General features: G+C 44.6%; 1 protein-coding gene across 3 annotated transcripts in view; it reads left to right on the plus strand.

The window, feature by feature from the left end:
• The window catches only part of nxf1b (nuclear RNA export factor 1b), a 75346-nt gene that overhangs the window by 8533 nt on the left and 45034 nt on the right, over nucleotides 1–21779 (plus strand). For 2 of the 3 annotated variants that reach the window (XM_072550925.1, XM_072550927.1), the window contains exons 2-3: nucleotides 11711–11809; nucleotides 18498–18693. In XM_072550925.1, coding sequence (XP_072407026.1) covers nucleotides 11711–11809; nucleotides 18498–18693 — 295 coding nt within the window. The remainder of the gene's footprint in view (nucleotides 1–11710; nucleotides 11810–18497; nucleotides 18694–21779) is intronic. The other variant, XM_072550926.1, reaches the window with a different exon arrangement.

The following is a 21779-nucleotide window of genomic DNA, read 5'->3' on the forward strand; positions in this document are numbered from 1 at the left end:
CCCACACACACACCCCCCCACACACACACCCCCCCACACACACACCCCCCCACACACACACCCCCCCACACACACACCCCCCCACACACACCCCCCCCACACACACCCCCCCCCACACACACCCCCCCCCACACACACCCCCCCCCACACACACCCCCCCCCACACACACCCCCCCCCACACACACCCCCCCCCACACACACCCCCCCCACACACACCCCCCCCCCACACACACCCCCCCCCACACACACCCCCCCCCACACACACCCCCCCCCACACACACCCCCCCCCACACACACCCCCCCCCACACACACCCCCCCCCACACACACCCCCCCCACACACACCCCCCCCCCACACACAACCCCCCCCCACACACACCCCCCCCCACACACACCCCCCCCCACACACACCCCCCCCCACACACACCCCCCCCCACACACACCCCCCCCCACACACACCCCCCCCCACACACACCCCCCCCACACACACCCCCCCCCCACACACACCCCCCCCCACACACACCCCCCCCCACACACACCCCCCCCCACACACACCCCCCCCCCACACACACCCCCCCCCACACACACCCCCCCCCACACACACCCCCCCCCACACACACCCCCCCCCACACACACCCCCCCCCACACACACCCCCCCCCACACACACCCCCCCCCACACACACCCCCCCCCACACACACCCCCCCCCACACACACCCCCCCCCACACACACCCCCCCCCACACACACCCCCCCCACACACACCCCCCCACACACACCCCCCCACACACACCCCCCCCCACACACACCCCCCCCCACACACACCCCCCCCCACACACACCCCCCCCCACACACACCCCCCCCCACACACACCCCCCCCACACACACCCCCCCCCACACACACCCCCCCCCACACACACCCCCCCCCACACACACCCCCCCCCACACACACCCCCCCCCACACACACCCCCCCCCACACACACCCCCCCCCACACACACCCCCCCCCACACACACCCCCCCCCACACACACCCCCCCCACACACACCCCCCCCCACACACACCCCCCCCCACACACACCCCCCCCCACACACACACCCCCCCACACACACCCCCCCCCACACACACACCCCCCCACACACACACCCCCCCACACACACACCCCCCCACACACACACCCCCCCACACACACACCCCCCCACACACACACCCCCCCACACACACACCCCCCACACACACACCCCCCACACACACACCCCCCCACACACACACCCCCCCACACACACACCCCCCCACACACACACCCCCCCACACACACACCCCCCCACACACACACCCCCCCACACACACCCCCCCCCACACACACCCCCCCCCACACACACCCCCCCCCACACACACCCCCCCCCACACACACCCCCCCCACACACACCCCCCCCCACACACACCCCCCCCCCACACACACCCCCCCCACACACACACCCCCCCCACACACACCCCCCCCCACACACACCCCCCCCCACACACACCCCCCCCCCCCCACGCGCCCCCCCCGCACGCACACCCCCCCCCCGCACGCACACCCCCCCCCCCCCCCCCCCCGCCTGCACACACCCCCCCCCCACACGCACACCCCCCCCCCCACACACGCACACACACACACACCCCCCCTCCCCACGCGCACCCACGTGTGTGGGGATGGGCGAGGTGTTTGGGCGGGAGCGGCGCATGTGTGGGATGTTTGTGGGTGAGGGGTGTATGCACCCCACTGCTGCACACATCCCCAAACCCCGCACGGACCCACACGCACCGAGACTGAGCGGGAGGGGCCCGGAGTTCGTCCCGGCATTGAGAATCTCAAACTGTTACCCACTCCACACACCCTCACACACCCAGGCAGAGGCAGAGGCAGAGCCAGAGCGGGAAGGGCCTGGAGTTAGGGCCGATATTGAGAATCTCAACCTATTACCCATTCTGATATGGATCCCTGGACAACCTTAACATTTTCTGCAAGCCCGTGCAGTTTCCACCAAGCCTTCAGTCACGTTTACTAGCTTTTCATAGACATTAAGTTTCATTTTAGTGCTTTAATGTTTTATATTGGTTGCATCTGCCATAAATCATTTCATCTTGTCACTTCTCAGTCTGTATTTCATTTGAATTTAGAGTGCTCATTCTCTTATTGCACCACTGCAGGCAGATTTTGAACTAATGAGGCACAGTAGCGTGCTGGGTATGTTACTGTTACTGGTCTAGTAATCCAATAACTGAATTAATGATTGAGTAATCAGTAGAACCAAGGGAATTAAAATTCAGTTAGTCAAATAAATCTGTCAATATTGGTAATTGAATGTGTTAAATTTGTGACCCTCTGTTATTAACGTCTCTGCTAAGAGTATAATTCCTTCCAATCTACTCAAGGGCCCTCAATTTTAATAAGTCGGTTAGAGCTCCCCTCAGTGTCCTCTGTTCCAAGAGCACAATCCTGTCTATCTCATCCTCCCTAATAACTGAAATGTTGCAGTCTTGGCAGGATTCTGGTAAATTTCCTATTCTCACTCTGCATCCTTCTGGGAATGTGGTGACGAGTATTGTGCACAATAATCTAGCTGACATCTAACAAGTGTTATACATTTTTGACATAACTTCCATGCTGTTGTTTTCTCTCCCTCGGATCATGAAGAAAGTGTCTAACATGTCTGTTTAACCACACTGTTATCTGTCATGTTAACTTCAGAGTTATCTCTAATCTTCTACAATTTCATATATTGTGTACTGAATTGTCTTGTTACTTTCCCCAAGTGCATCATTCACACTTCTGCACTTGAATTCTGTTTGACACTCTACCCACCTGGCCAGTCTGCAAGTCTTTCTGTGTAATTTTCTTCCCATCAATGACAGTTCATTTTTGTATCATCTGCAAATAATTTATTCATATCCCTTAGGTTAGATTAGATTTGATTCCAGTACAGTTACCCTAACAAGTCCACGCTGACCCTCCGAAGAGTAACCCAACCAGACCCAGTCTGCTACCCTGACTAATGCATCGAACGCTATGGGCAATTTAGCATGGCCAATTCACCTGACCTGCACAATTTTGGATTGTGGGAGGAAACCCACGCAGACACGGGGAGAATGTGCATACTCAACGCAGACAGTCTCCTGAGGCGGGAGTTGAACCCAGGTCCCTGGCGCTGTGAGGCAGCAGTGCTAACCACTGAGCCACTGTGTCGCCCACGGTATACTTATGTTTAAGTATAAATAATTGACATACAGTAATCAGAGCAAGAGACGCCATATCTTATGGAACTCTGCTGGAGACAGCTTTCCAGTCGCTAAAACGGCTTTTGACTTTTCGCTGTACCACTGAGCCAATTTTGGATGCAAACACCACATTCCCTTGGATCATCTCTATTTCTAGCATTTTGACTAGTCTGCATTTGCGACCTTGCTTTTGAATGTATGTGCACGTAGAATACATCAAGCATTTCATGCTCATAGATACTCCTCATTCATCCTCAAAGAGTTCAAACTCATTAGCCTGGGTTCAATTATTTGGGGCGGCACGGTGGCACAGTGGTTAGCACTGCGGCCTCACAGCGCCAGAGACCTGGGTTCAATTCCTGCCTCAGGCCACTGTCTGTGTGGAGTTTGCACATTCTCCCTGTGTCTGCGTGGGTTTCCTCCGGGTGCTCCGGTTTCCTCCCACACTCCAAAGATGTGCAGGTCAGGTGAATTGGCCATGCTAAATTGCTCCTAGTGTTAGGTAAGGGGTAGATGTAGGGGTCTGGGTGGGTTGCACTTCGGCGGGTCGGTGTGGACTTGTTGGGCCGAAGGGCCTGTTTCCACACTGTAAGTAATGTAATCTAATCTATGACCTTCCCTTCTCAAATCCATGCTGGTTGTCCATGCTTAAGTCATGCCTTTGAGTGACAAATCATATTGTTCAGAATTGTTCCAATAATTTTCCAAGCATTAAGATTAGGCTGACTGGTCTTAGGCTTAAATGCAAATCAAGAATGCTTACTCTTCTATTCACTGTGAATAGGTAGAAGGGCTTTTGCCCGAAATGTTGATTTTCCTGCTCCTTGGATGCTGCCTGACCTGCTATGCTTTTCCAGCACCGCTCTAATCCAGACTCCCTATTCACTGTGAATATTAACAAGTAAATATTGACAAATTCTATGAACGGTGTATGAACGATGTGGGAGGAGTGTGCCATCATTCTCCACTCCACAAGTTATGATATAACTGGGAATAGTATTTTCATTTTACCAATGGGGGATTTAAAATTTGGGATAAAAATAAGTTGTTTAATAAAAATCTATCAGCCAGATTCTCTAAAACACAATTCTTGATTTCGTATCAAGCTAAAACTTAACCAATGAAGATGTAGCAACTAGCTAACATACGTACGCAGTCAGTCATATGGAAGTATGAATGCTTATCACCCTAGATATCTGTAAGGCATGCATACACATGCTGTCTTCAGAGACTGGCTTTCTGGGGGAATGTGCTGCCAGAGGAAGTGGTGGAGGCTGGTGCAATTGCAACATTTAAAAGGCATCTGGATGGGTATATGAATAGGAACGGTTTGGAGGGATATGGGCTGGTGCTGGCAGGTGGGACTAAATTAGGTTGGGATATCTGATTGGCATGGACAGGTTGGACTGAAGGGTCTGTTTCCATGCTGTACATCTCTATGACTCTGAGAACTAGGAGCAGGAGTAAGCCATCTGGCCCTTGGACCCTGCTCCATCATTCAATAAGATCATGGCTGATCTTTTCCTAGCTTCAGCCCCACTTACCTGCCCTCTCACTGTAACCATTACTTCCTTTATTGTTCAAAGAAAGTCTTTCTCAGCTTTACAACACTCTGGGTGAAGAAGTTCTTTCTTAATTCAGTCCTAACTCTGTTCCCTCTAATTTTGAAGCGATGCCCTGTTGTCCTAGTTTTACCCTCTAGTGGAAACACCCTCTCTACATCTATCTCATCTATTCTTTTCATAATTTTTCTGTGTTTTTATAAGATCTCCCCTCATTTTTCTGAATTTCAATGAATATAATTCCAGTCTACTCAGTCTCTCCTCATAAGCCAACCCCCTCAACTCCGGAATCAACCTAGTGAACCTCTTCTGCACCACCTCTAGTGCCAGTACATCTTTTCTCAAGTAAGGAGACCAAAACTGCATACAGTACTCCAGGTGTCCCCTCACCAGCATGCTATACAGCTGCAACATAACTTCCCTGCTTATAAACTCAATCCTTTTAGTGATGAAGCCTAAAATTCCATTTGCCTTCCAAATACCTGTTGTACCTGCAGACCAACCTTCTGTGATTCATGCACAAGGACACTCAGGTCTCTTTGCATAGCAGCATGCTGCAACTTTTTACCATTCAAGTAATTGTTCTTTTTACTGTTGTTCCTACCAAAATGAATGGCTTCACATGTATTAACATTGTAGTCCATCTCCCAGACCTTTGCCCACTCACTTAAAGTATCTATGTTCCTCTGCGCACACTTTACTCTGTCACTCATCTTAGTGTCATGTGCAAACTTTGATACACTGCATGTGGTCCCCAACTCCAAATCATTTATGTGAATTGTGAATAATTGAGGTCTCAACACTAATCCCTGAGGCACACCACTAATTACTGAGTGCCAACCAGAATAGTACTCATTTATCCCACTCTTTGCTTCCTGTTAGTTAACCAATCCTCTGTCCATGTCAGTACTTTACTTACAATGACATGCGTCTTTATCTAACACAGCAGTCTCTTGTGCAGCGCCTTGTCGAAGGCCTTTTGGAAATCTAGGTATACCACATCTACTGGGTCCCTGCTGTCCACCATTTTTGTGATTTCTTCATAGAATTCCAAAAGATTAGTTAAGCATGACCTGCCCAACAGGACAATTTTGATCTAGATGCTCTGCTATTTCTTTGATAATACACTCAAACATCTTCCCCACTACAGATGTTAAGCTTACTGGTCTATAATTCCTATCTTCCGTATCCATGAACACCAACTAGCCACGAAACGACACGACCAGCTATCTTTAGTAGCCACACATGCAGATGACAAGCAACATGAGTTCAACTGGGACAACACTACCATTATAGGACAAGCCAAACAGAGAACAGCCAGGGAATTCCTAGAGGCATGGCACTCATTCACAGATTCTGTCAACAAACGCATTGACCTGGACCCCATATACCAGCCACTGCAGTGGACAGCTGGAACTGACAACCGGAAGCGGCAGAGACAAACCACTATAAATGCCGGAGGAAACAACACAGAAGCGCTTCACAGGAGGCTCCCAAGCACTGAGGATGTCACCTAGACAGGGGACAAAACGTCTGCAACACAAATTCCCAGCTCGGCGAACAGAACCACAACGAGCACCCAAGCTACAAATCTTCTCTCAAACTTTGATTCCCATCTTTTGTCTGTGACATTTTTAAAGAGTGGCGCGCATTTGCTGTTTTCCAAATTGCTGGAATTGTCTCAGTCCTGCGAAGTTAGCAAAAATTACCAGAAGTGCACTTGCTATTTCTCCTGCCATCTCTTTTAGTACCTTGGGATGCATTCTTTTGGGGCCAGGAGACTTGTATATCCTTAGCTTCGTTATCTTGCCCAACACTGCCTCTTCCGTGATAATGATTGTTTTCAGGTCCTCACCTACCTTTGTCTCTGTCAATTACTGGAATGTTATTTGTGTCGAGAGTATGGTGCTGGAAAAGCACAGCAGGTCAGGCAGCATCCGGGGAGGAAAAAGCCTTTCATCATGATTCCTGGTGAAGGGCTTTTGGCCGAAACATCGATTTTCCTGCTCCTCGGATGCTGCCTGACCTACTGTGCTTTTCCAGCACCACATTCTTGACTCTAATCTCCAATATCTGCAGTCCTCACTTTCACCTATGTTATTTGTGTCCCCCATGTGAAGTCTGACACAGTGAAAAGAAAAGCGTGAAGTGTGGAATGTTCTGAAATCTGTTAGTTTGATATTTGGCATGTGTGGTCGCGATATTAATCTCTCTCAATTGTCTCTGGAGTCTTTTAGATACAACTTACTCAGGGGCTACAATATTGAGAAATTCCTCCATCCGCTTTTTCAGAAGAGCCAATAAGGTTCTGTCCAAACCCACCAATAAGGGTTTCTTTTCAAAAGTAGGAGAGATGAGTGCACAGTCCTTCTTTGCAGGTTTCTTGAGCCCCCAACTGAAGACCAGATACTGATATACTCTGCATCTAAGCACTTTTAGGTTTACAGCAAAACAAAGCTGCAATATTTTTATCACTGTTCCAGTCTGAATTCTGATTAGTGGTAACTCCTCAGATATAGTTAGTAGAATATTCATTGAAGTAATGCCATTGAATGTCAAGGGGCGATGATTAGATTCTCTCTGAATGGAGGTGGTCATTTGCCTGTCACTTAGCAACACAAGCCTGAATATTATTCTGATGTTATTTCAAATCAACAAAGATTGCTTCAGATGGTGCTGAAGATTTTAGAATCACCAGCAGACATCTCCACGTCTGACGCAATGATGGAACGAAGGTCACTGCAGTAGATGAAAGTGGTTGAGCCTAGGATGCTACCCTGACAAACTCCTGAAGAGGTGGCCTGGGCCTGAGATGATTGACCGTTCTCGACCACAACCATCTTCCTTTGTGTTAGGTCTGACACTAACCCACAAGTTTCCCCTGATTCCCACTGACTTCACTTTTGCTCAAAGTTGTTGATACTACACTTAAAGTCATAGAGCTATACAGCACGGAAACAGACCCTTTGGTCCGACTTGTCTATGCTGACCAGATATCCTAAATTAATTGCCAGAATCTGGCATTTATCCCTGTAAATCCTTCCTGTCCATGTACCCATCTAGATGCCTTTTAAATGTTGTAATTGTACCAACCTCCACCACTTCTGCTCATTCTATACACTTACCACCCTGTTGCCCCTTGGGTCCCCTTTAAGTTTTTCCTCTCTCACCTTAAACCTATGCCCTCTAGTTTTGGACTATGCTACCCTAGGGAAAGATGTTGGCAATCGCCCTATCCATGCCTCTCATGGTTTTATAAACATCTGAAAGGTCAACCCTCAGTCTCTGACGCGCCATGGAAAACAACCCCAGCCTCTTCCTTTAGCTCGAACCCTCCAATTCTAACAACATCCTTGTAAATCTTTTCTGAGCCCTTTCAAGTTTCCCAACATTCTTCCTATAGCAGGGAGACCAGAATGGAACACAATATTCCAAAAGTGGCCCAACCAATGTCCTGCACAGCCACAACATGATCTCCCAGCTCCTGTACTTAATGCACTGACCAATAAAGGTAAGCATACCAAATGCCGCCTTCACTATCCTATCTACCTGTGACTCTACTTTCAAGGAGCTATGAACCTGCACTCCAAGGTCTCTTTGTTAAGCAATACTTCACAGGATCTTACCATTAGTGTATAAGTCCTGCCTTGATTTGCCTTTCTAAAGTGTAGCACCTCACATTTATCTAAATTAAACTCCATCTAATCAAGATTCTGTTGTACTCTGAGGTAACCTTCTTGGCTGTCCACTACACAACCAATTTTTGTGTCATCTACAAACTTACTAACCATTCCTTTGTATTCACATCCAAACCATTTACATAAATGACAAAAAGCAGTGGACCCAGCACTGATCCTTGTGGCACACCGCTGGTCGCAGGCCTCCAGTCTTAAAAGCAGCCCTCCACCACTTACTTGCTTTTTGTAAGTATCCAAATGGCTAGTTCTCCCTGTATTCCATGTGTTCTAACTTTACGAACTAGTTTACCATGCAGAGCCTTGTCAAAACCTCACTGAAGCTCATATGCTGAATTGATAAAGGGCAGTTACTCTCCTTTTATTGCTGGAATCAAAGCTCTTTTGTCTATCTTTTGACCAAAGCCATTATGAGGTCAGATCCATAGCATTTGCAGTAGCCAGTGCCTTCAACTGTTTCTTGGTATCTTGATATCACTCTCGGTCAGACAAGTTAATGCAGCTGCCGTTTTATAGACATTTTCAGTCATTAATCTCCCCTACACAATAAACTAGTAGCTTTAGATGTCTGTATTCAATCTTTTTGTGATTTTGGGGATCTCTGGAGTAAGCTGAGATGGATCATTTGGTAAGCATTTCTAGCTGAAGATGGATGCACTTTCTCCAGCCTCTTCTTTTGCACTGATGGATTGGCCTGCCCCCAGTTATTGGAGATGACAATATTTGTGGAGTCTCCTCCCTCTGTCAGTTTCCCTGTTGATATTCTTCAATTTTACATGAGGCGCTTTACTTTCCGACGCTCATTTATGAATTACATATGTCAGAATGGGCAAAAGTGAATCAAAATTTATTTTCTGGAGCCAAGCGAAATATTGAAGAGAATAACTGGAAATATTAGACAAGAGGTTCCTGACAGAATCTGGTGACTTGAGGATGGTTGAATTCTTCCCAAGTCTTGTTTTATGCATGATTATATTACTTACATTTTTCAGACTACTACATAAGCACTAGCCTGAGCCCTGCAGATTTCAGAGAGTGTGAGAAGTGTACCATGCAACAAACCTGTTTGCTTCTGTTTTTGGAAAAGGCAGGCTCATGTTGAACTCATATTGCAATGCAAAAAGTATTTAGGTGTGCTTTTGTGATGCCAAGGCATTCAAGCCTCTGGGCCAAATAATGGGCAGCTTGGTGGCTCCATGGTTAGCACTGCTGCCTCACAGTGCCAGAGACCTGGGTTCGATTCCCACCTTGGGCGACTGTCTGTGTGGAGTTTGCCCATTCTCCCTGTGTGGGTTTCCTCCCACAATCCAAAGATGTTCAGGTTAGGTGAATTGGCCGTGCTAAGTTGCCCATAGAGTTAGGTACATTAGTCAGGGCTAAACATAGGGGAATGGATCTGGGTGGGCTACTCTTCAGAGGGTCAGTGTGGACTTGTTGGGCAAAAGGCCTGTTTCCATACTGTAGGGAATTAATTTAATCTAATCATCTAATGGAAAATGGGATGCTTGGTTTTGACCGGTACAAACTCAGGGGGCCAAGGTGCCTTTTTCTCGTGCTGTTGACCTCTATGTCAATGCCGCTGACGCTGACTCTGACTCCTTCATCATAATTGCCAGGATCTGTTTGTCTGATGTGCACATCTTTAGTGTACCTAAGCTTGTTTGAATTGAAGTGGAAGCAGGGTCTTTTAAGCAAATGTTTGGGTACCAATGGAATTCAGCCCCATAAACTAGAGACTGGCAGCTGAGTGTTGTATAGCTTTAGTAATATGGAGAGGATGAACAATTCTTGTAATTCACCATCATAGCAAGTCCATGTTTTTGGGAAACATCACATTGCATCAGCTTGTCAGTTAGAGTTTGTGTGATCACGTATTTTCTTTTGAGATTTAACTATATCTGTTCACCGGTTTTCCATGCGGTATTGGGCAACTGAGTCTGTATGTTTATTTTGTTTGAGGCTTTGTCCAGCCTTTTTAAGGCTCCTGATCAAGTGCTTACCTAGGATTAATGGCTGTGAAAATTTCTATAAAGCAACAGCAGCTTGCTGCTGTCCTGCAGAGCAGCTTGCTTGTTCAAGGTCAGGTGAACAAAAACAGGAATGTGCCGGTCAGTGTGTTTTTTTTTGGTATTTTGTGTGAAAGTGTTGGCTTCCATTAACTACAAGAAATTGAGATTAAGTGTTACAGTATGATGATGAAAACATGGTTTGACAGTTAGGTGCTCCCCTCCTGAAGATGCTGCTTTGATAGATATTATGTTTATGTTGAAAAATGTGTTGCTGGAAAAGCGCAGCAGTTCAGGCAGCGTCCAAGGAGCAGGAGAATCAACGTTTCGGGCATAAGCCCTTCTTCAGGAATGCTGCTCTGCTCCTTGGCTGCTGCCTGACCTGCTGCGCTTTTCCAGCAACACATTTTTCAGCTCTGATCTCCAGCATCTGCAGTCCTCACTTTCTCCATTATGTTTATGTCCTCAACTTGACTGCTTTCATTATTGTTCTAAGGGTTTTCTAACCATAAATTGAATAGAGAAACATAACACTTTTTTCGTCACTGTGGAGATTTTTATGCAATATATTATCGAGGTATCTCCTGCAGCTTGGTGTTGATCCACAGTGATCAGATTGTGGAGAGGTATTCAGTTGCCCAACACTGACACTTCGAGCTGAACGAGTTTTGAACTTGCTTGGGTTTACTAAATGAGAACTGATTTGTGAGTGACAAATTGAAATTAACTTCCAATGTAGCTTCTTAGTAAATGGGAGAGGTTTAAGTTGTGATCCAGTATTGGTTGCCATCTAGCATAATTCTTATTAGCATCCCTATCCTTTCCAAGTCAAACATTTTCACATTGCCTTGATATTAAAGTTACTTCTGTTTCTGCACACAGTGACTGTTGTATTTTATACTGCAGTCTGTCTTGTCAGAGCTGATCTTAAATGAGTTTTGTTGTGATAGGTATCCATAGCAGTGACGCCACTAAGGAGCAGAGTAGCAGTTGCCAAAGTCTTGCTCATGGTGTCTCAACATGGCTCAGCAAAGTCAGAGGTGGATATTTCTTTACTGTGACCAGATTGTATGATTTAAAGTACTCTGGGATTGCAATAAAGCCTTTCTCCCAAATAGTTAGGCCCTGTTCAAGCCTGAAACTAAACATGAATTATTTAACACTAAATTGCTTCCCTGACTCTGTTCAGCCCCCCAGCAATCAGGAATCGTGCATAATGGATTCCGGGGGGATGGAAGAAAGCCAGGAAGACGGAAATGGAGACTGAGAAAAAGAGGCACATATAGAGGTAAGAGGGAGAGAAAGGCAGAAAACCACATCCGAACAGATTAGGAAGGGGTATAATACACACAGCTTGCCACCTCCAACCTCCAGTCAACTGAATGAGCTTTTCCAACTTGAAGGTTGAACTTTGGGACTTTAGAATGCCATGGTCCATTAGGAAAGAATGCAGTAGCCACTTGGGGAGAGCTGGGCAACAAAGTTGAACTTGCATTTCTTTTCTCAACTGCTGCAATCTTTTTCTGTATCTTAACTCTGCTCTGTTATTACACCTTATACTTTAAAGCCTGTCTGTGCCCCAAACTGGCTCTCCTCTTGTCTGCACTTGTAATGTACTTCATTTTGTTAGTTTTGGTTTCTTTGCTGTTTTCGATGAAGAAATGTTGATTTGTTTTCCCCATTGAGTTGTTCTTGGCGAAGGCCATATAACAGTTGCAGTGGTAGTGACAAGATTTGGTATGCCATCTGTTTCCACAAATTCAGTTGACAGTATTTTCAAACTCATTCGGCCTCTGTCTTCCATCTTGCTTATAGTTTTTCTGTTTACAGCTGACCATCTGTAGATGAATGTTGTCATTGGCTCCCTTCCAAACTCTCCTACAATGACTCCTGGCATCTTGCCAAAACTGTGTCTGTCTCAACGCTTAGTGTTTTTCTATTCCTTTCTAGCTGTCTTCAACACAGTGGTATATTTGCTAGCTCATGGCTGAGAAAAGTACTGTTCCAGTTCTCTTCAATTTTAATCTTGTTGTGAAATGGTGAAATTAAATAGCCAGAAAGGTCTTCCTCCAAACCTGACTTTGATAAAGAGTTTTCATCGGTTGCTCAGGTCTATTCTGCCATTACGACCAGGGCCACTTTCTTATTCCTGACACGTTTGTTGGATCCTCAGCTATAATAAAATTTCATGTCTTGTAGATATTCCTTGTGATACTTGTAGTACGTTCTTCAGAACTTTCCCTGTAGTCCTTGCAGGCAGTCCACATTCCTTCCTTGGATATTAGTCACAATCATCTATCCCTCTTGCCTTTTCAGCCTTTGTTATATTATCCTTAGATTTTTTTTAAGTTATAGATTATCACTTATCTATCACCTTAAGTTGTAGCTGGATATATGTTTGATGGTACCACCATTTCATTAGCAGATGCGTTGTCTGCTATTGTGCACCTCTGGGGTTTTGGTAGTTTGTCACTGGCATAAAGCTGGTCAAAATCTTTTTTATTTGGTCTGCCACTTTCTAAATATAACTTTTGCAGGCACTAACTTCTGTTCCTAGTCTCTATTTTCCTTTGATTTATTTCTTTTTATGTCTCTTTTAACTCTGCCTACACATGCATTCCTCTGAAACACATCTTTTGTCACTCAAATTACAAGGGCAGTACATCCTTTTGCAATCCTTTATTTTATTCACTCATGGGATGTGGATCTTGCTGACTGGACCAGCATTTTAGGTCTTGATCTTCAGTCTTTCCTGTCATCAATGATGTTGGACACCCAAGCTTAATTTCACTTCGCCACTGGCTAACATGTTTGTTTCAGATATAATTATCGGGAAGGGGTAAACATGCTGTTGTGGAGAGTGGTGGAGAAAAGGCAACTGAGGATGACCGAATAAATTTAAAGTTTTGCCAGATTTTGAAACCCGCGATCTGTCTTGTTGCTGTATATTGTTTATAAAAGCCTTAATGATGTATTTTAAAAGTTCTGACACTGGCATTTGAAAGTGCGAAAGGTGCAGTCTGCTTGCTGCAGCAAAGAGCTGGTACTGTAATGAGCTGTTTCTCTGCTGTAAACATTAATGCTTAATCGCAATGATGCAAAGTCTGGGAGCTGGTGGGTAGTGAAGTATTAAACTGATTTTGTTATGGTAAGCAACATTCTGGCATCCACCAGCTCAGTTGATGCAGGCAGTGTGTACCCAGGACATGCGTGACAGAAGTTTCTTGGTTGAATTTTCATGTTTACTTAAGGTTTGTAGCTCAGGTGCCAATTGTCGTGGTCTTGGGTATGTTTGCCAAGCTGGGGAGTTGTTTTGCAGACGTTTTATCCCCTATCTAGGTGATGTCTTCAGTGCTCACCAAGTCAAAAGACCCTATACCCATCATGTGCAGGACTAACGCATTTTACAGGATTCCAAGCAAACACTGTACAAAACACTATAAAGGACAAACAGGTAACTAGCAATCTGCATCCACAAACACCAACTAGCCACGAAATGCCATGACCAGCTGTACTTAGTAGCCATACACACTGATGACAAGGACCACAAATTTGAGTGGGATAACTTAATGATCATAGGACAAGCTAAGCTTAGGACAGCCAGATAATTTCTAGAAACATAGCACTCATCCACGGACTCCATCAAAAAGCACATTGTTGTAGACCAGCCAATATACCGGCCACTACAACAAGCAACTGGAAGCAGCAGAAATGGAACCAAATAAATTTCGGAAGACACTGTACAGCAGTGCTTCACGGGAGGCTCCAAAACTCTGAAGATGTCACCTAGACTAGGGACAAAACTTCTGCAAATCAACTTCCCAGCGTGGCGAACACATCCGTTTCACATTTACTCCCCTTAGAGGTTGGAAAGGCATTGCCAATATCAATTGGTGTTTAGAAGAATGAGAGATGATCTTTCTTCAACGTATAAGATCCTGGGTGATCATAAACATGGATTAGGGACCCACTTTCAAAAATAAGGGGTTTTTTTTAGATGGCGAAGCAAATTTTTTTAATCTCAGGTTTGTTGATCTGTTGAACTCTTTTACCCAGACAAGGATGGAGGCAGGGTTGTTGAATAATGCTGGGTTTGCTAGATTTTTGCTTCTGAGGGGGAGTAAGACTATGGGGTTGACAGAAAGGTCACGTTGAGACTACGATCTGACCATCGATGGTCTTATCAAATAGAGGAGCAGATCTGAGGCTCTAATTCGTAGGCTTGTAACTGAGCCAAGGAAACAATGAAATGTCTGCGAGTAATTAGATCTCAGGAAAAAAAGCAATGTTTTTGGGAGCTTTATTATCTAGGTCAGCGTTTATTGCATATCTCTATTTGCCCTGGAGAAAGTGGTGCTAAACTGTCATGTTGAACTGCTGTTCCTGTGTTGGAGGGACACACTGTGGTGTTAGGAAGGGATTTCCAGGATTTTGTTCCAGTGACTGCGAAGAAACGGTCATGTCATTGTGTGGTTTGGAGGGGAACTTGCAGGTGGTAGTATTCCCATGTGTCTGCTGCCTTTGTCCTTCTAGATGGCAGTGTTCACAGGTTTGGAAGGTGCTGATTCCTCAGCCAACAGGATGGATTTCCATGGTCATGCTTGACCTGATGCAGTGAGACTTGGTTCTCAAATGTTGAGGATTCCCAGACAATTCTCTTCCTAAATGTATGCCATTAAGTTGCCACCATCTGCTGGGTTGATGGTGCCTATGTCGAGGTCTTGTGGTCTGTCTGATTTAATTTATTTACTTTAGACTTTGTAGCAGTTATAACTGAGTGGCTTGCCAGAGATTTCAGAGACCAGTTAAGTAATTGCTGTGGGTCTGGAATCACATGGTCAGGTTGGATCAGCGTGACAGATTTGTTTCCCTAAAGAATATCATTGAATCAGATATGTATTAAAGGCTGCATGGCTCCTATTAGATTTTCATTTCAGATTTTGAATTCAAATTACATCATTTGTGGAAACTAACAAGCTTACCTTTTCTTTTCAGACTAATTCAGTTTGTTTTGTGGGGCTGCTTACAGTTTTAAGAAATGAAATGTTGCTAACTCTTCAAAATACCTGGATGTAAGATATAATTGAGCAAATTCTAATGTCGAAACATCTGGTCACTGTCATGAGACTCCAGAATTTTGTTTGCTTCAGCTTTGTGCCTTCACCTCTTTTGGGAGTGCTATGTCACAATGCAGTGATGCTCTTTAAACTTAGCAACCCTTTTTTCTATTGTCTGTACTTCCCCCTCTAAGTCTGGATCAGAAATGATGATTGGTTATTGCGCTGCAGAGGAGTCGATACAAACATTTTAACCTTAGCTAATGGCCACAGGTATCCTTCCAACATGGTCTATTGGTTGCTAATAAGGATGGCTTGCCATTTTGTTATCTTCATGAAGTAGATGGGTAGTACATGTAGCATGAAAGCAGGAAAAATTGTTTGTGTGGTTAAGACTGCAATGCCTTCCTATACCGTTCACTTCTGTTTTTGTCCAAACACTTTGAACTCCTTGTCACTGTTTTATTAATTGTGATTGGTGATAGATTCTTCAGGTCTGATGCGTTAAATTTATGTACTAGTGCATTGCTGGATGTGCCATTTTTTTTGGTTTAGGAATTAAACTCCTTTTATACCTTCCATTCATACCAAAGCGCACTCAGCTAGTGAAATGTTTTTGTCGTGTAGTCACTATTGCAATGCAATGAAATGAACAACCAATTTGTATACACCAAGCAGCAATAAGTTAAAGACTAGTTAACGTGTGAGGGATAAATATTGACTGAAATGACAGACAACATCTTGTTTTGGTGTTGGACTACGCTGTACAAAGTTAAAAATCACACAACACCAGGTTATAGTCCAACAGGTTTATTTGGAAGCACCCCTTCTTCCCACCACTGAACCTCATTTCAAAACTGCAAGTGCAGCAGTACTGCCTTTGTGCGTGACATCACATGTAAATCCTACATTAAAAACACCTGAAGAAGGAGCGGCGCTCTGAAAGCTAGAGCTTCCAAATAAACTAGTTTATTTCATCCTGTTTCTCCTCTTGTTGTATTATGATATCTTTTACTGGCAACTTATTGAAGGTGGATATCACTTTGGTTTAATCCTTGAATCAAAAATGGCACTGGTATATAGATTCTTCGGGTCAGATGCGTTGAAACACCAAACTTATCACCAATCACAATTAATAAAACTGATGATGGCCCAAGTCATGTGTTATGGTTGCAGTGGGTCCTGATAACCCAACTTTGTGGTTTCGAGAGGAGAGGGCTCCAACTAACCCTTATTCCCATCTAAAAGTAACAAGACGTACAGATCACCAGACTAACTGGTAACCTTGCTGGTGTGTATATGAAAAAGGATGAATTCAGTAGTGAACATGAAGGCAATCAATTGGAGGTCACTTCAAATCTGAATATTCATGGCTATTGAACAATAATGCAAATCATTTGAAAGTTGTAAGTTAACTTCAGTCAACTCTGTAACTGTTCAAGCACATAGACTGACTTATGACATTAGATGATAATTTCATTGGTTTGTGTTTGATTAGTATTTCCCTAAAGGTAAAATATTGAACTCTATATGTTTCTCCTCTTTTTTTTTTCCCCCCCGTTAAGACTTTGGTGACAAACTGGTCCCCATTAGTTGCTTTTATATAATATTTGTATTAAATCCACATTTTTCTTTTACAAATCCTTTCCAATGCCCGACTTGTTCTTGAGTTGTAGCCTTCTACTTCAGAACCAGGTACTGTTGGTTGCTGGCCCTATCATAGGGATTTACACAGTTTAAAAGCAGACCTGAAATTACTGCTGGAATGCCCCCAGAACTACTTGGAGGTACTGGCCCCTGCTGGGGATTTCTACAACAATGGGATCACAAAGCTGCACGCACACATCTCTCTTCCTTTCTGGTGATGAATGAAAGTTCTGCATTATTGTATGTACTACTTCTGATTATATAGTTGACCTATTGCTACATAAACTAATATAGTTGTGTTTGCTGATTCTATGCTACGACCACAATTTTAGGCATCCTCTCCTTCCTGTCATGAGGGTTTTCTGACTGTTGGTTGGATTTTAGTTTGGTAATAACCTTCTGGTGTTGAGTAACATTTTTTTGCTGGTAAACACTAAGCCGATCTATTGTTTAGATGATCTGAGCCACGCACCCTCATACTTTGTTGTGATAGCTAAACAAAAGGTATTTTCTGGCAATCTGCTAACAGAGCAATCTATCTGATTTTCTTCTGAAGCCTTCAGTTGTCAAATCTAGTGTATTGCCCAGCTTCAGATCAGCTATTGAATGCTTTTAGGTAAATTGCTCTTTTGCAGACCTAGCACAGATAAAGGGCCAAGTGGCTGTTTTATAGCCATTTATGTGGTTCTGAGCACAGAAACCAAGTCCTCCTTGATTTTTAGAATTGTGGGCCATTAAGGACATGCAGGAAAGCTGTTTTTGTCAGTTTAAGTTACGTTTGAGGGTTTTTTGAGCATTTTTAGAGAAATTCTATTAAGGGCACGAGACAGAATAACTGCTGCTAAAGTGACATAATTAGAAAACTTAAACAATCCAGACCACCCTTTGAATAATAATTTTTCATAAAATCCCGACAGTGTGGATGCAGGCCCATCAAGTTCACACCGACCCTCTGAACAACATCCTACCAGACCCACCTGTAACTCTGCATTTCTCATGGCTAATCAACCCAGCCTAAACATCTCTGGAGACCATGGGCAACTTAACATGGCCAATCCACCTAATCTGCACATTTTTGGACTGTGGGAGGAAACCGGAGCATCCGGAAGAAACCCATGCAGACTCTAGGTGAATGTGCAAACTTTGCACAGTTATTTGAGAGTGAAATTGAACTCCGGTCCCTGGCGCTTTGAGGCAGCAGTGCTGATGACAGAACCACCGTACTTCCCAGGTAATGGATTTGTACTTAAAAGTTTGCCTGTTTTATTCCAGAACATGACGACAGAGTTGGGGGTGGTTTTCCATTTCGGAAAAAGAAAGGACGCGGTCCATTCCGGGGTAAGATGTACAGCGAGGGAAGTCACAAATCTAGGAATCGAGGCAGTGGAGGACCCAACCCACGGTCGCGGTTCGAGGATGATGATGGCGATGTGACTATGAATGATCATGAGTCACCACGGTCACGATTGTGAGTAGCAATCTGCATGTATTACACTGTTAATGATACCATGAGGGGCTTGTCATTTCACAGCCGAGTCTGCTCCACTACTCAGTGTGATCCTGGCTGATCTGATGATCCTCAAATTCACTTTGGAATAAGAGGAGTTATCTTCAGCTTAATGTTAGCACCAAAAATGTTTTGGCTTGAGAATTTCACAAGCACTGTTTCCATTATTGCCACCAATGGGGACTAAGAGACCATGTTTTAGTTTAGTCATTTATCTTTATGTTGGGATTGGTAGGAGGTTTACACATCATTACAAACAGACTTTCTTTATTATCTGTATTACTACCGTAAAACAAAAAATCTAAAGCTAAAATTTCAACTGTACAAAATGGTGTCACCTCTAAATTAATGATGCATTGCTATATCTTCCTCAACCCTCCCCTCCTGGTCTCTGGCCGTCCATTATTCTATGCTGGTTTATGCATAATTCCATTTACCCCGATCACCTTTCCCTATACTTTGCAATGGATGCTCGCAGACGTGGCTGCAGAAGTCTTGGCAGATCTGACATTTGAGTGACCAGTTGTGGGTGCGGGTGCCAAGCCAAGACTGTACCTTGTCTTTGCCCTACGTCCTCTGTTCTCTGTGAAACACGTCAAAGACACCCAGGCTGAATTTGTTCCTTCCATAAGACAACCACTTAAAATCCTTAGATTGCATTGCTCCGCACAGTCAGGAGAGGGAGCAGCCTTTTAACTTTGCATGAGGCTAGTGAAACAGAGATTATGGAAATTTGCCTGGACTATCAAGACTTCCAGGACTTGGAGGCAAGGTTAAGGTCCACACAAATAAATCCACATTACAGATCACTCAATAAGGCCACACACTTGCGGGCTGAGTGATTGATCTGCTTCCTTCAGTTTGAAACTTGGGCAGTGCTTGGGCCTGCAGAACCAATTTACTCTGGTATATCTCAAAACTAAAGATGGCCAAGCTCTTTTGTTTAGCTTCCTGCCACCCAAATGCAGGCCACCATTGACACCAGTCAGGAAGGAAATGTAGTCTCGAATGTCCATGCTGTTTTCTTGAAGATTGCCCAGAATGCTAACTGGTCATATGTTGAGCAAATTTAGTAGTTTTGCCCAAGATGCACGTATAATTAATGTTCTGCAAAGGCAAACGGTTTTGAAATCTTTCTGACTTCCAGACTGTTGTGTCAACAGTAATTAACAGTGGCTGATTTTGATAGTATAAGATTGTACCTAAGGAGGTGCTAATAGTGAGTTTGGATAAGGTGATAAAGAGAACAATGGAAAATTCGATGAGTAAGGAGAGAGTCGAGGGTGACTCATCCATGTAGCACATCTGTGAAGATTACTGATTTGCTGGTAAACTGGAGGATTTAACAGTAGCTAGAAGTTAAAGTTGCTGCTTTTGCCAGATCAATGATGGCATTTTAGATGTAATACTAAAGCTGCTTTGGATAGTCTGAGGAGCTGTACAACTTTCAGGTTTTTCTTGCCAGAAAATCTACCATTTAAAATTATTAGGAGGAATTTAGCAAGCAAACTACACCAATGACAAATTCACTCGTTTTCTTTTGCCAAAATTAGATCAGGACATGAGCAGGAGAATTGGCTTTGTTCCATTAGAGATTGTCTGGAAATCATAAAACATGGTCTCATAGCGCCAGGGATCTGGGTTCGATTGCACCCTTGGGCAATTGTCTGTGTAGAGTTTGCACGTTCTCCCCATGTCTGCGTGGGTTTTCTCTGGACACTCCAGCTTCCTCCTACAATCCAAAAATATGTCGATAAGGTGGATTGGCTGTAATAAATTGCCCATTGTGCCTAGGGATGTACAGGCTAGGTGGATTAGCCCCTGGGAAATGCAGGGTTACAGAGATGGGATAGAGTGGTGGGTTTATGTGGGCACAATGGGCCGAATGGTCTGTTTCCACACTCTAGGGATTCTATGATTTATCGCACAGAAGGAAACCACTTGGCCCATTTGTGTCAGCCAAGAAAAGAGCTATCTATCTGATCTCACTTGCTAGTTCCTAACCATTAGTTGCATATTCTAGTAAATTTTGTGTCTTGAGAGTTCCAGCCCTTAGGACTTTGGAAATGAAAGGGAGAGGTCTTGCTTAAACTAAAGAGGAATCACTCTATCCTAATTACACGTAAAATCGTAGCTGCCATGCTGCTATACAGAAGCTGCAAGTGCTGGACAAACTCAGGAGGTCTTCGAGCAAATGTGGAGTGGAAGTTAAAGTTTCAAGTCTAAATATGACTTGTAAAGGAGAGTCATTGGATTCAGAGCATTAACTCTGTTTCCTTGTCCACAGATGCTGCCATACCTGCTGCCAAACTTTGTTTCATTTCAGATCTCCAGCAGCTGTAGTAGTGTGCCTTTATTTGAATGCTTCTACATATAATAAAACGATCACAATTATTAGGGTGAGGAAGGAGGCCGTTAAGCCCATTGTGTCTATGTTGGCTCTCTATTCTCCTCCAGTTGTTTCTCTTCAAATAATCGTCTTGAAATAATTCATGCCTTGACTGAACTTACTTCCATTGCACTTGCCTCCACCACACAAGTCATTTCACCTGATGAAGGAGCAGCACTCTGAAAGCTTGTGATTTAAAATAAACCCGTTGGACCTGGTGGAGTGTAGAGAGGGGAAGCAGGTTAATATCTTGAGCCCTGTATGACTCTCATTCAAAGCTCCAGTGCTTAGTGTTTATTCCCCATATGTCCTGGGCCACCTCAGTTGCTAGTCCAGTAGCATTACTTCTATATCATTAGCTCCCCCATGCTCTAATTCTATTACACCAAAGGCTAACAAGGCATTTGCATTCCTTGCTTAGTGCAGCTGCATGCTCACTTTGTGCTCCTTGTACTCCGAAGTTTATAAGTGTCAGCATTTAAAAGAAAATCTGTCTATACTGTCAAACGGAGACCAAATCTGCAAACCTCAAGATGGACGTAAATGATTCCACCATGGTATGGGAGATGCTGATGTGTCCTGGGCCAGTTTGTCAGTCAACATCACAAATAGATGATGTAGCTATTATCGCATTGCTGTTTGTGGGAGCAGCTTGTGT

The sequence above is a fragment of the Chiloscyllium punctatum genome, chromosome 31 (genome assembly GCF_047496795.1).
Source record: "Chiloscyllium punctatum isolate Juve2018m chromosome 31, sChiPun1.3, whole genome shotgun sequence".
NCBI lineage: Eukaryota > Metazoa > Chordata > Chondrichthyes > Orectolobiformes > Hemiscylliidae > Chiloscyllium > Chiloscyllium punctatum.